Source organism: Idiotropiscis lumnitzeri, chromosome 21, assembly GCF_059441095.1.
Source record: "Idiotropiscis lumnitzeri isolate Australia: NSW breed Sydney's pygmy pipehorse chromosome 21, RoL_Ilum_1.0, whole genome shotgun sequence".
Lineage (NCBI taxonomy): Eukaryota > Metazoa > Chordata > Actinopteri > Syngnathiformes > Syngnathidae > Idiotropiscis > Idiotropiscis lumnitzeri.
This window is the reverse complement of record NC_142411.1, coordinates 10148774-10161807: the sequence shown is the minus strand read 5'-3', so window position 1 is coordinate 10161807 and position 13034 is coordinate 10148774. Positions and strand designations below refer to the sequence as shown.

Sequence of the window (13034 nt, the reverse complement as noted above, 5' to 3'; positions counted from 1 at the left end):
TCACCCTGTTTGTTTCTGTTGGTAGTTTGAGCAAACCCCAAGACTCAAGCTCACTGTTCAAGCGAATTAAGATCTCTACTTTCCTGCTTTGCACTTTGATTTGCAAGTACCGCTCATTTGAAATGCTTCCCGTCTGTTGCTTCCTTTCTTCTCCTTGATAAGGACCTTCTGTTTGCATACCACCTCTCTTTCTCCATCTTCTATCGGGTCAGTCCCTCCCACACTTGTCTCCCCCTGAAAGACAACAGAAAGAGGATTTCGGATTGAACCATGTCCTTTCCCAGACAAGCAAATGGCTCAAAAAGGGGAGGAAGGACTAAGTCACGAGTATCGGGTTTGGGGAAATTACCTTGACATAGAATGGTTACTCTATTTATAATTCTGTAGAATAACATATTACAATACTGAGCAAAAGCAAAACAAATTTGCCAAACGTCTGTCAAGTGATACAAGTCTGTTCCTAATTTTTATGCATGTTGTTCTACTGCCACATAATAGCAGCTCACCATTGATTTTGCATGGCACTGAAAGGGAGTTCAGCTAATGAGGGTAGTGAGGTCTGTAACTTTTCCATGATTATGCCACGACTCATAAAATGTTACGAGCCATAGTATAAAGTTTGGATTAAGATTGATGTTAATGGAAGAAATTACTCATTCCATGAATACTTTCTCTCTCTTTTTTTTTTTTAGGTTTTCAGTGCATTTAGTATTGAAATCAAAATATTGTGAAGTAGAGAATGCAAGGTTTTGTTGTTTCTTTCATTAGTCACAGGTTGTTCAAACTTATCTTGCTGTTTGGAAAAAGTACACATTGGGGCAAGATAAATATTTCAAATAACAGGGGCTATTGATAACCAAAACGTTTGGCCTTTCAATTTATTTTCCTGTATAAATGTAAATCAAGTGTATCGATGCACTCATATATAGGGGATATAAAAACTCTACACACCCTTGATCAAATTCCTGTTTTTTGCCCACAGTATACTATTGAATAATAAATAAGACGAAAAAACCTTTTGAAGACTTTTTTTCACCATTGTGACCTTTAAATCTGTCAAAGAAATTTTTTTTCATGTAAATTATTTCTAGTTCTCTTTTGCTTTTGTTTTTGAACAGATGTGTGTAGACTTTTTAATGATAATTTCTAAATAATAATAACTGTAACTCTTGAAATCAACATCGCCCTCCTTATGGCATTTGCACCTGCTAACTTGTATTAGTGAACATGTGCATGTGATGTCATTCTCACCTCTGAGGTGCCAGTCAACACATCAGAGAAGAATGTTGACTTGAAGTGCCGCTAAACTTTCCTGCCAGTCTCTTCAAGTCTACGCCAACTGCGTCAACCGCTTTTATTCTTATCTGCCGCATGCTTTTTATCCGCTGGTTGCATAAGGATAAGAACCAGACGGATAGACCATCTGGATAACGTATGTCTCTTTCCAGCATGAATGAAATGTAACTTTTAAAAAGTTACTTTTAATTCTAATAAAATCGTCCAGCATCACCCCGAAAACAGTCCGATGCAAAATCCGCTGCAACAAAAGGGAGTAGAAAGAACTAAATAATTCAACATTTGAAACGGACTCACACAGTAACAAAAATTGCATTGTACGTGACTCAGAAGAACACGAAAGGGAGCCCAAAAACTCCCACTAAGAAACAAAAAAACACGAGCCTAATCCTTTTCATATTGTTTTGCGTATGACAAGAAGGCCAGGTGGAAGCCAGTCATGGAGTCAATCTTGCTGATCATTGCCAAAGATCTGGTGCCCATTTATACATTGCAAAAGTAGTGATTTATCCACATGCTGAACCACTTCAGTGGTGGAATCAGCTTGAAATAAACTTGTCTAGGCTGAATAATATACTCGTAGCCAAGAAATACCATCTCTATCCATGCCATCCATCCATCAGAAAGGGTTTATGGAGGTATTGTAACATGTGGCAGCAAGGCCTGCTTAAAGCCTGGTGTTGTAGACTGGTTTATTTTCCTTGCAAAAAAAATTCACTCATCTTGCATACGATATAGTTCATAGGCTTTTTTTTTTTTACATAGTCCAGCCTCTCAAAATTAGAGGAGCCCAATCGGTTGTGCTACAACTTTATTTGCGTGTTCCCTGAAGGAATGTTTTTAAAAATGATTCCAAATCAAACTCTAATTATTGTGGTGAGGTTTATAAATTAGTAGTGTATATATACGTAGTCTCATTTCTAACAATCTCGCTCTCGAATTCGCGTTGTCTGAGATTGCGATTTCGGTCCCAAAACGATAAATTGTTCATTCTTCCTCACGATCTGTGGTCCTTTGGAACAAATACTTGCTGTTTGATCTAATTAAATTGGGTTCTATCGGCTGTACTCAATATCATAAGGTTACATTTTGGTTCGCGGCCGCGAGATCGACCAATGAGGGGTGGTTCAGTCCCAATTATCCGCGAAAAACGATTTAATATTAAATCTTAAATGCGCTTCCAAACTTAAAAAAAACAATAATGTTTTTGCCACTTCTACTATCTATATTGGCCTTAATTCTCCATCTACTTTCAATCATTCCTCGGTCCCCTCGAGTCCTTGTCGGCAGATGTTAGGGGTGTTAGCACTAATTGGGTGGGAGACGTCCGTTCCCACTGAAAGGGTGTCATAGGGATAGAATTTCCTTCGTTTCTGAATCTTGGCTCTACAGAAACCAGGGAGCAGTTTGAGCAGACGTACTTGGGGATCAGCTTGTGTTTTTGGACTTGTTCCCCAAGCCTTCATTTTTTGCTTCAGCCCATTAGCTGTGATTTTTATTATTTTTTTGTATTCACTGGAATGCAAAGAGGGAACACAGTTGATATAATTTCAAATCACCCATGTTAGATTATAGTTACCTGGAGAATGAAACGATAATTTTATTGTAGCCTTCCAAGTTGTCTCTCTCGCTCACTTTTATATTGGTGCTGATGTCTGCTACACTAGTCACTTTGATGAGTTGTATGCAGTCGTCTCAAGGGCCTGTGGCTTTTCCTGTTGGGACTCTGTCCTTCCAAGCACAGTGTGGCCTTTGAAGTGGTTTGCAGTTTTTGGCTCCATGCAGGCAACCCCCTGCGTTGGTGTTATACTGCCACATGTGATACTCATGGTAAGGGGAAAGGTAAGGACGTCACCATGCATCAGTGCATTTGGTATTCGTGTTATTATTAGAGATGATCACAAAGCACTAAATGACTTGTTGGGCTTTGACTGGCCTGAAGGCCAGATGCGTGAGAGTGCCTCACGACTGCAGATGATTACTGTTTGCTATATGAACTGTGCCTTAATCCTGGCAGACAGCTGGAATTAAAGCCAGGTACGGCCCTCTGCCTTCCGAGCATACTCGGTGATAAAACCTCCCCCCTACTGAGAAAATATTTTTGCCAACAAAATTTATTTACATGGTCCATGAGGTTTCTTTTAGAAAAGTGCACCACTGGTGGAGAAGGAATATACTGATTACGCTGTATTTTATTTCTGAAGACTGACTGGCCAGCATGAGTTAAGGATTTGAAGAGTGTAAATAGTTCAAACGAAATCCCACTTTGCATTGTATCTAGTACCCACACCGGTGTGGGTACTAGATGTGAGTGGCTTGCTTGATGTGATCTGCGTCCTTTGGTGGCCTTCCCACCTGCTGATTACATCATGGTTTGAATAACGTATTTCTTAAATAGATTTCTTTGCCTCTGTGGGTTTTTTTTTTACCCCTGGCTGTTCTATTTGCATATATTCATTCAATAAAATTACAAAATTGCATTACTGTCGCATTAGCTTGGCAGCTCTGCATCACTTCCACCTATGACCCAAAAAGCCGCGCTCCAAACAGTGGATGTTTATGTTTCTCCTGTCGAATTTGCAACAATCCCGTAGTTCACTCGGGCTGCAAGATTGAATGAATATAATGTCTGTAATATAGTGTGGAAATATTTATTAATAAAACATTTGCATGCCGACCCTGATTCCCAAAGCAACGGAATATTGATGTGTGGTCTTCGGCACAAGTAGCAATAAATGTACTTTTTATTTTTGGTATTATTTATTATTATTTAGTAAATCAGAACATACAAACACAACAATCGGGGGTGATAAACAAGGAGGTAGAGAAATAGATCACATAAATATATTATAAAGCGTGACGTCATCACCAGGCGCGCAGGCCACCGAAGGAACCCGATCACATCTAGTACCGACGCCGGAATCAAACCCTGCACCTCATTGGCCTCGACTGTGAGGCGGATCTGCTTACCAATCGCCCGATGGCTGCTTGTAATTTAGTTTAAAATTTGTATTTTGACTGACTTGCATGGCAGTGAGCGGGTTAAAGCCGAGCCGGCCGCGGTCCTATCAGCGAGTTGCGGTCCAGGCAGTCCCAGCCCACCGCCTCCTGCCAGCCTCGCAGCCTTCTGCCTCACTCCCTCCCGAGAAAAAGGTGGTGTGTAGACACACCACCGTTGCTAGTCTGACATGCTTCTGTCTTTCCGGGCTGTCGTTGTTTATTCAGTCTGTGGATATTTGCGCTCCACGCGAAGATTTTTTTCCCCTCCGTGTGTGTCGCCAATTAGGCACAGCGTGTTGCAAAGGAGTACGCGTCGGGACAAACCCACTGCACACGGTAGGTTGCGAAGAAAATAGTGGCGTGCGTTTCATTTACGTGGGGTTGCTTTTCGAGTCTTGAGCTGGGCAATCCCCCAAAGGAAATGCACAGAAGCTGCGTAGTCGATATGATGTTGATGGCGCACCTTCATGTGTGTCATCTTGTGACTATGCAATTGCTTCATAGTGATGTTGCTCAAGTGTTATTTTTAATCCCCAATAAAAAGAAGCACTGGCTTTCCAGTATATTGTTTGGGATTGTGGAACTAGATGCAAGCATGAACCGAGAAGCTGAGAAACCCAGTTTTAAATTTCTTTTTTAATGTGTTAATTCATCTTAAGTAGTCTGAAAACCATCCACCCCCCACCCTTGTTGTTCCCAAATCCTTAACTTTTTATTTTCTGTAACTCAAAGTATTGTCATCCAGAAGTGCAGTCACCTTTTCTCCACAGTAATTTAGTGTTTTTGCTGTGTGATCCTACAAAAAGTACCTGTTTGTCTGTGTTACTGTGGCTATGTTAGTTGCAGGTCACTCATTTGAGTGTTTGTGGCAGTACTTCTCGGCACACTATTTCAGTTTGAGTGTAGGTGTAAGAACTATTCCGAAATGTTTGTTCTCCTCAATTAAGTCTTGCAAAAATATTTTGTTGGAAAAATAACATTTTGCCAGGGTGTATTTTTTTATCTTTTCTCGATTGGAACATGCCAAAAGTCACAACAACCGTCAGTGCTGTTTCCGAGATTGGTATTTTAAACAGCCCAGCTGTGAAAGGCAACCCATGGGGGTGGACTGCGGGGTCAAATATGCCCATAGTCTCTCTTGACAACTAGAAACATGTCAAAGAGTATGTCAAGCTGTATGTATCTAGAGGGGAGTGCTGCATGTTGATGTGGAGTGGGTGTATTAACCATCTCCTGACTGAGGCCTCGTAATTACTGCATATTATCCTAATTTTAAGGGATGCCAGGTGTCTCAACTGCGACTCGCTGTCGCCCTAGGTGTCTCAATCACTCGCACTCCCACTAATCAAAAACCTCTCATGAGATATTGCTGAAAAGAGTCTTCGTCATCCGCTGCGTCATTGCTAACCACTTACTTAAGGGAGTCGTGCCAAATGTCTTGGCCCGGCTTTCTGTTGCGTTAGGGGAAAAGAAATAACAAATCTTCGACTCATCCCTATCGGTGTCAGGGATACTGAAGGGATTATAAATATTTGACATGATGTGCAGTTGTTTGTTTTATTCAAATGAGTTAACACATATCTCTTCTGTACAATCAAAACTGTTCAAGAACACTGCCATCAAAACAAAAGTTTAATTGAAATCTATTTTTAAATAACAGTGAATATGACTTATTGATCATCACATTACCTAAATTGCAAAATATCCAAAGCATTATTTAATTTAATCGCCAATCAATCTAAGAGCTTATTAAAAGTCTTTATAGGTGCTTGACAGCTATAGCCTGACAAATGACCTCATCTGGGTTTCCCTCTGTTCCTCTAGTTTCGGGCACAGGAGTCGGAAATTTTCTGCTCCTTGAACCCAACCTGATCGACTGTCGCACTCATATTTCTTTAGCTCATACTCATTCACTATTGAGGTGTCATGTAGTACATTTGTCATAGACACCACAAGTAGTTGGTTTTGCGTCTGACATGAAAGGCAGGGCAATGATGTATTGCTTACTGGTCAGACACAAGTACATTAATTTTTGGAGCACTAATTTCCAGGGTGGGGGTGATCAGGTGGTTATTTGTCTAACTTAATACTGAACAGCCTGCTTGGTGACTATTTGTTAAAAAATGTTTAATTTCAGATGTATGTTTTTTGTCAGCAATTAAAATGAAAATTAGAGAGCCTTACAGTGAATAATGAACGATCTTGAGAATTGATAAAAAAAAAAAAAAGTTCATACTTGTCTATACTAATAGTTGAAACCATGGGTCTTAAATCCTGTTCCTCAAATTCTGTTGTCCTGTTTTTTTCATCCCTCCCGACTGCAACACACCTGATTAAAATGATCAGGATCGTTATCCAGCTTCTGCAGAACTTGCGGTTTATCTGATCATTTGAATCAGATGTGATGCAGCAGGGAGAGATGGAAAACGGGAAGGACAGCGGACCTCGATGCACAGGATCGAAGACCCCTGGCTTTAATTATAAACATACCACAAACTATAGTCCCAAGAAAACGATAAAATTAGCCCCTCCCCGACATAAAAGTATCTTAGTTGCAGGCAAAATGTCACTTCTAGAAATGGACCGATATTGTTTTTTCAAGGTCGATACTAATTTTTAGTAATCATCGAGGCCAGTAACCAATATTTGGAGTCAATATTCACTTTCAGTAAAAAGGAAAATAATGGCAATTAAAAATAAAATACAGTTTTAACTTTTTACTTTGTGCTTTCCCTTCTGTTTTTTTTTCCACTCCAGAGGAGTGACAGTATTCCAGCCAGGTCCATTGGGAGAGGACAATGGCCCTGAGCGACACGATTGACGACCCTCTGGCCACCATCAGTGAAGGGCATCCTCTTGGTACCGCTGGAAGTGCACCTTCACACAACAATATACAGGGCAGCAATTTCCAGGAGCCTATCACAGCTGCCTCAAATGGTGATGACCTTTCAGCAGAGGGAGATGAAGAAACCTCAGTTCGGAATGCAGTATGTAGACAGCTGCAAAAGAAGCCAAGATCACACATCCAGAGAACAAACAGACCTACCCAAAACGGTGGAGTTGTCAAACAGAACGGAACCCTGAGGACACTGCCCCACCCGACTGCAACTGCGACTTCCCCCGCTGTCACAGACCCTCACACGCTAGCCAAACGCCACCTTTCGTCCGCTCGATCACCGGCCTCCCCTTGTGTGCAACCCGCACCACTCTGCTGCCAGCAGTGTCACTTTCACTCCTTTTGCTGCCCCTGTGGTCAGCAGGACTGCCCTCTCTTCCAGATTTCGGAAACGGGCCATGGGCCTGGCCTGGTTCCGCACGTGAGGAGCCCTCTGACCTGCTCTTGTTGTCCACCTGCCTGCACTTACTCACACCCTCGGCCTCATGTTTCACACCCTACCAATCCGCTTTGTCTACATCATCACAGTCACCAGCCCTGGCAGGAGCACCTCCAAAATTCAACACGTCCAACTGGAATTAGGTATGTGTCGGGGTGTTTTTTGTGGGGTTTTTTTTTTGTCTCTTATTGGTTGTATGTCTATACCATATGTGTCAAACCCCCGGTGTACAATTACATCCTGCCCATGCAACTATTTGATAAATAGCTCTTCAGTCTTTGCTTTTCTCGGCGCCATATAATTCACAATTGTCCAGAAAGCTGCAAGAGTCTGAAGCGGTGGTCCCAGACCACTGAGCCGGGGCCCTGTGCTGGTCTGTTGGCCACTTTGGACCGGGTCTCACAGATGAAAGGAAAAAAATGTGCAGCTTCATTAGTCGGTATGCTAATTATAGAGCTGGGCACTTGACCCTTTTTTGCCGGTCAGTCCCCCGTCCTCCGGCTATCTCAGTACCCTTCCGGCCTCGACCCTCCAGCCTTGTTTATAGAAATTGCGGCCCCCCAAAAAACATGTCCATTCATGATGCCAACGGCAGAGATGTATTTACACATTAGTTGGCTAATTTACTATTCAAATCATCTTACCTCATTATGGGTTTATTTGTCTCCTTCTTCCCCATCTCATTCTTCTGGCTGCCAGGATGGCCGAGTGGTCTAAGGCGCCGCGTTCAGGACCCAGTCTCCCCAGGAGGCCTGGGTTCGAATCTCGAATTTTGGCTGCCAGGATGGCCGAGTGGTCTAAGGCGCCGCGTTCAGGACCCAGTCTCCCCAGGAGGCCTGGGTTCGAATCTCAAATTTCCCCATTGTGGGACTAATAAAGGGCAAATTATTATTATTATTATTCTCCATGAATGTGCCCAATGCAGGCAAGTACGCACAGCTGGTATTATACCGATTGTGGTATATGGAACAGAAAACCATATTTATGTATTTCATTTAATTTTGCAGCATGCTCATAGTTTAACAGATATTTTAAGTTAATTGTTTGGGAAAATTATATTGTCACATTTCTCTCCAACAAGCTTTAGTTTTAGTCAGTTGAACAAAAGTTCATCCTGTTCAACCCGTGACCTCAAATTAGCCCCGTGCACACCTGAGTTGGACACCCATGCTCTACAACTTTCACATAAGCTGTTTTAACACTCATGAGATCTCTTACGGGCCTCAATTAAAGTGCACCGCACATATGCACTCGCGCGCACGGCAAAAGTGCGGTTGCCTGTCAAAGCAGCTTGCTCGTATTGAAGCCATTTGTTGGCAAACGTTTCTGTTTTTCCCAAGTGATCCATATTTAGCGAGGAGGGAGTTGACTTTTCCTCTAAAACCACAGCCCATCACCGCATCTGAAACTGGGACCGTTTAATGGCAGGCACAGTCATTTGCATAATCCGACAGTATATTTACCAATGTTGCAAAGATGGGGTGGTAGTGGGAGACAATTTTGTGGAAGTAATTATTTACTTATGTGCTCGTTTTGATGGCAGCTTTATTTAATTATTTGTTTTTTATTTGAGCCTTGATTTCTCCCTTCTGAGCATGGAAATTTTCCACTTCTATTCAGTAGGATACCTCAAACACATCTCTGGAAGAACCACTTTTTTTTGTATTGTTGAAAGATGACATTTGTGTCATAGCACACATTCAATCCTGAAGGAGCAAAAGTAAGGCATTCAACTTGAAAGCATCTGGGGCTCATTCCTCCATACATTTAGTCCATGTTTTTTTCTTTTACTTTTATTTACTCCTTCTACCTCCTTAAACACACCCCCTGCCCCCCACCCGTATTTCTCATTCCTTGTGAATGGGGAGCAGATGTGGCATTGGGGCTTTCGTTCGACTCTTTAATGTTGAACCGATTTCTTACTTAGCTAAACAAGTATCTTTTCTACGAACTAACGTTTTGGATTACGGAAGATTTATTGGACCCGATAATGCATTACCTCCTGATAATGTGTCTTGCGGACGCAATTACAAAATGATGCCAAATTACTACCTCTATGAATGAAAATAAAGTTCTTTAGTAATTGCTGCTTTCCTGCACAGAGATTTGTTTGCATGTAGCATGTTCACAAATTGAAATGTAATGCTGACATGTACAAAAAACGGGTGGATTTTACTGTTAACTCATATGCCACAAATGCAATATTAACCAGGCTGCCATGTTCTGGCTAGTAGGACGTATTCTTGTGAAGAAAATTTGTATTTTTTTTTTTAACATTTTATTTTTGTGTTTATAGATGGATTCAAAGTATTCTTAATGCCTCTATGATTAGTGTATAGTTCATGGTTCCATTTTAAAATGCATTAAAGGTTTACAGCTAAAAATGTTAAGGGCACCGTTTCACCTTCAATTTAAGTTGCACCATCATTTATAAACATTCATCTAGTAAAAGCTGCAAAAGTGTAGTAGAAATTGTATGTACATCTTGGCTGTCTTTATTTTTAATTTACACAAACCTTAAATAGAAGCTGAAGGCTAATAATTATGAATGATTCGCTGGTGCATTATGCTGCGATTTACAAATGACCAGACCACAACGACAAGTCGACTAGCAAACCCTAAATAGGATGTTTTACAATACAGAAGCACAAATTCTAACGGCTTCTGCTCAATGGCAAAGTTCAATTTTGTTGATAAGCACCAAACACTGACCATCAATTTATATAAAGGAAGACAGGCAAATCCCCTGGGTATATGATCCAGAAGGGTTAAGTATGCGCTTGAGCCACAGCCAGCTCCAAGGCTTTACATGAGCGCTTATGATAGATTGTGTGCAGAATAAGTCATGAGTGGAGGGGTGCTGTGGGAGAACAAGTGAAATATGTAAGTGGGTGGGGCTACCGGGGCACCTGAGGTCACACAGACCTGCTCCTACCTGCATGCTGACCCTGCACCAGCTAGTAAAATGATCACTCACACTCCATCTGCGGTCTTGTATTTAACTTACCCCTCTCACACTTTGTTCACCTGGAGCTCGAAATTATTGGAAGTTTGTTGTTTATGGCAAGTTTAGATTTGCGGTTTGCGAGGGGGTAGGAATCATTCTGTCATGCTGTTTTTTTGGTTGACAAAAAGTAAAATTTCTAATCGGCTGGTGTTTGATTTGCTGCTATTTGGAGAATGTTTGATTTTGTTGTTTGGCCGTACACATAAATCAAACAAACACAAAGAGGTTCATACCATGGGTGTGTATCTCTCCAAAACACAAATATACACACACATGCATACACACCAAGCAAGTCCATTTTGTCAGCAATGGCTCCTGGGTCATCCTCTGTGCTTCGTCCCTGTGGTACATGCCCGGAACCCCTCACCAGGGAGGCGTCCAGCAGGTGTCCTGATGCCCGAGCCACCTCATATGGCTTCTCTCAATGCAAAAGATGAGTAGCTCGACTCGGAGCCACTCCCTGGATGAATAGAGGCTGATTCCTAGTCCCAAATTTAAACTTTCCACCAGTAGAGGGTGTGAATCAAACATTCATAGGGAGTTCGACTACAATTCACAGTTGAATTTAGAAATATAATAGTGTTGAAGATGGTCAAGAATATGGCACCTGTGTATCTTTGAGGTAGAGATTCTGTGTCGACCTGTTCATGTGGCCGACTTATCAGCGTTCCTCCCCACCAGGCCGACAGCATAGGAAACAGCCAGCAAATCGAAGAGCGTTATATTCAGTACAAAGAACATTTTCAGGGTGCGTATAATATTTGAGTGTGTGTTAGTCTCGAGAAATTAAGGTAACTCAAATTACAGGGTGTCACTTTCCAGATTACCTACAAAATGCAGTGATCAATTTAAACAGCCAGAAGCTTAAAAAAAATCCTGCCGAGGCTTGGCTAGCTGCTGAGAAATAAGAATGTTGACAGTACGCCACTCTTTGATCCTGCCTTTATGGACGGGTGTTTAATCTAAGATGGTTATCTTTATGGCTTTTGTCCCATATGTTGTATGGCGGGGGCTTACAGAGAGGGAGCAGAACATGGTGTGTAAAGATTTAAGGAAAATGTCGAAACACGTAAGTGATAGGGGTGAGCATAATAAAGCTGAACATGAAGGTGCCGCAAATTGAAAACAATATTTTCTGGGGCCTCTATCAACCATGGGCTTGTTGAAAAATCATCACTTCCCCCCCTCTTGCATTTTCCCCTCCCATTTTGAGACCCTGAAAACTCGATAGGCCAACGGTGTTTCCAAGTTATTTGCGTCAAAGCGCATGCGCCTGAAACGCACGTACGCCTGCCGAATGTAATCCATTCCATCGCCGCTTTCAAACGAGCCCTTATCACGTAGCACTTGCTTCACGTGCAACAGCATCCCACATTTGGAAGTGCTGACGTGCCAGCCTACCATGCAGTAAAAATTAAAAAAAAAAAAAAAAAAAGTAAATTGTACATTGCATCTTTCATTGTTGCAAAAATTCACAGATGCTCTCCCGACCTTGCAGGCATAAATACATTTCATCAAGTACTGTTTTAATTCACATTACCTATAAACTTGGGAGTGAAAACTGTTTATTTTGTCTAAGCGGCTACCTTACACAAGGCACGGCCCCACAAATTCTAAGTTTGATGAACAGAAAAACAACCCGTGCCTGATGATGAAAAAATAAGTGGTCTCATTGGAAAAAAAACATTTTGTTGTGTAGCAAAAACAAATATTAAATTGTTACTGTTGAGTAATTGGCTTTCAAACTGCTGGCTCGGATTTATTGTCTGGCGTTCGGCCATGTTTTTCTGCCTGCTCTTGTAATGACATTCTTAAATGGGCGCATGTCATCTATTTCATGGCGTGCTCAAAAGCTAATCATGTGCGGCGTTCCAGCAAGCCGAACATCAGGGTGAGGGAGGCCTTATTGCTGACACTAATTTCTCCAACTTGAAGGCCCGTTTGACGAAATATTTGCCCACCTGTCTGCCAGTGAATGTTCCACCGCACCTTCAGCCCCCAGACACACAGACTTGTGTCCATGGACACATTTATAGAAGGTCAAAAATGCGTGCTTTCTAAATTGGAGAACAAAATAATTGAAGTACTTCATTAATTTTCACTTGCTCGCTGATTGTTCATTGACTTTATCGCCGCTAACGATTTGTCGTCATTGTCATTCCACTCGAATTTAGAAAGGAAAGTTGTGATTATACTGCGCTTTTTTTTTTTTTTTTTTTTGGCCCATGATTGCAGTCTTTGGTACAAACTATATTTTTACATCAGCAATCAGTTGATCTTTTGGGATCTACTCTCAAATCCCTGTTTTGATTCAATATCAAGGATTTAACCGCAATTTTCATGATGTGCATTTGGGTAAACCGAAATGAAATTTGGGGTGTGAGGGCTGACACACA

The 13034-nt window shown here is 41.6% G+C and overlaps 1 protein-coding gene across 9 annotated transcripts in view; it reads left to right on the top strand.

Moving 5' to 3' along the window:
* Window positions 1-13034, top strand: part of disp1 (dispatched homolog 1 (Drosophila)) — a 43453-nt gene that overhangs the window by 21996 nt on the left and 8423 nt on the right. For 8 of the 9 annotated variants that reach the window (XM_088286282.1, XM_088286286.1, XM_088286280.1 and 5 more), the window contains one exon: window positions 7054-7774. In XM_088286282.1, coding sequence (XP_088142408.1) covers window positions 7095-7774 — 680 coding nt within the window. In that variant the 5' untranslated portion in view covers window positions 7054-7094. Of the gene's footprint in view, window positions 1-4204; window positions 4633-7053; window positions 7775-13034 lie in introns of those variants that run through there. The other variant, XM_088286283.1, reaches the window with a different exon arrangement.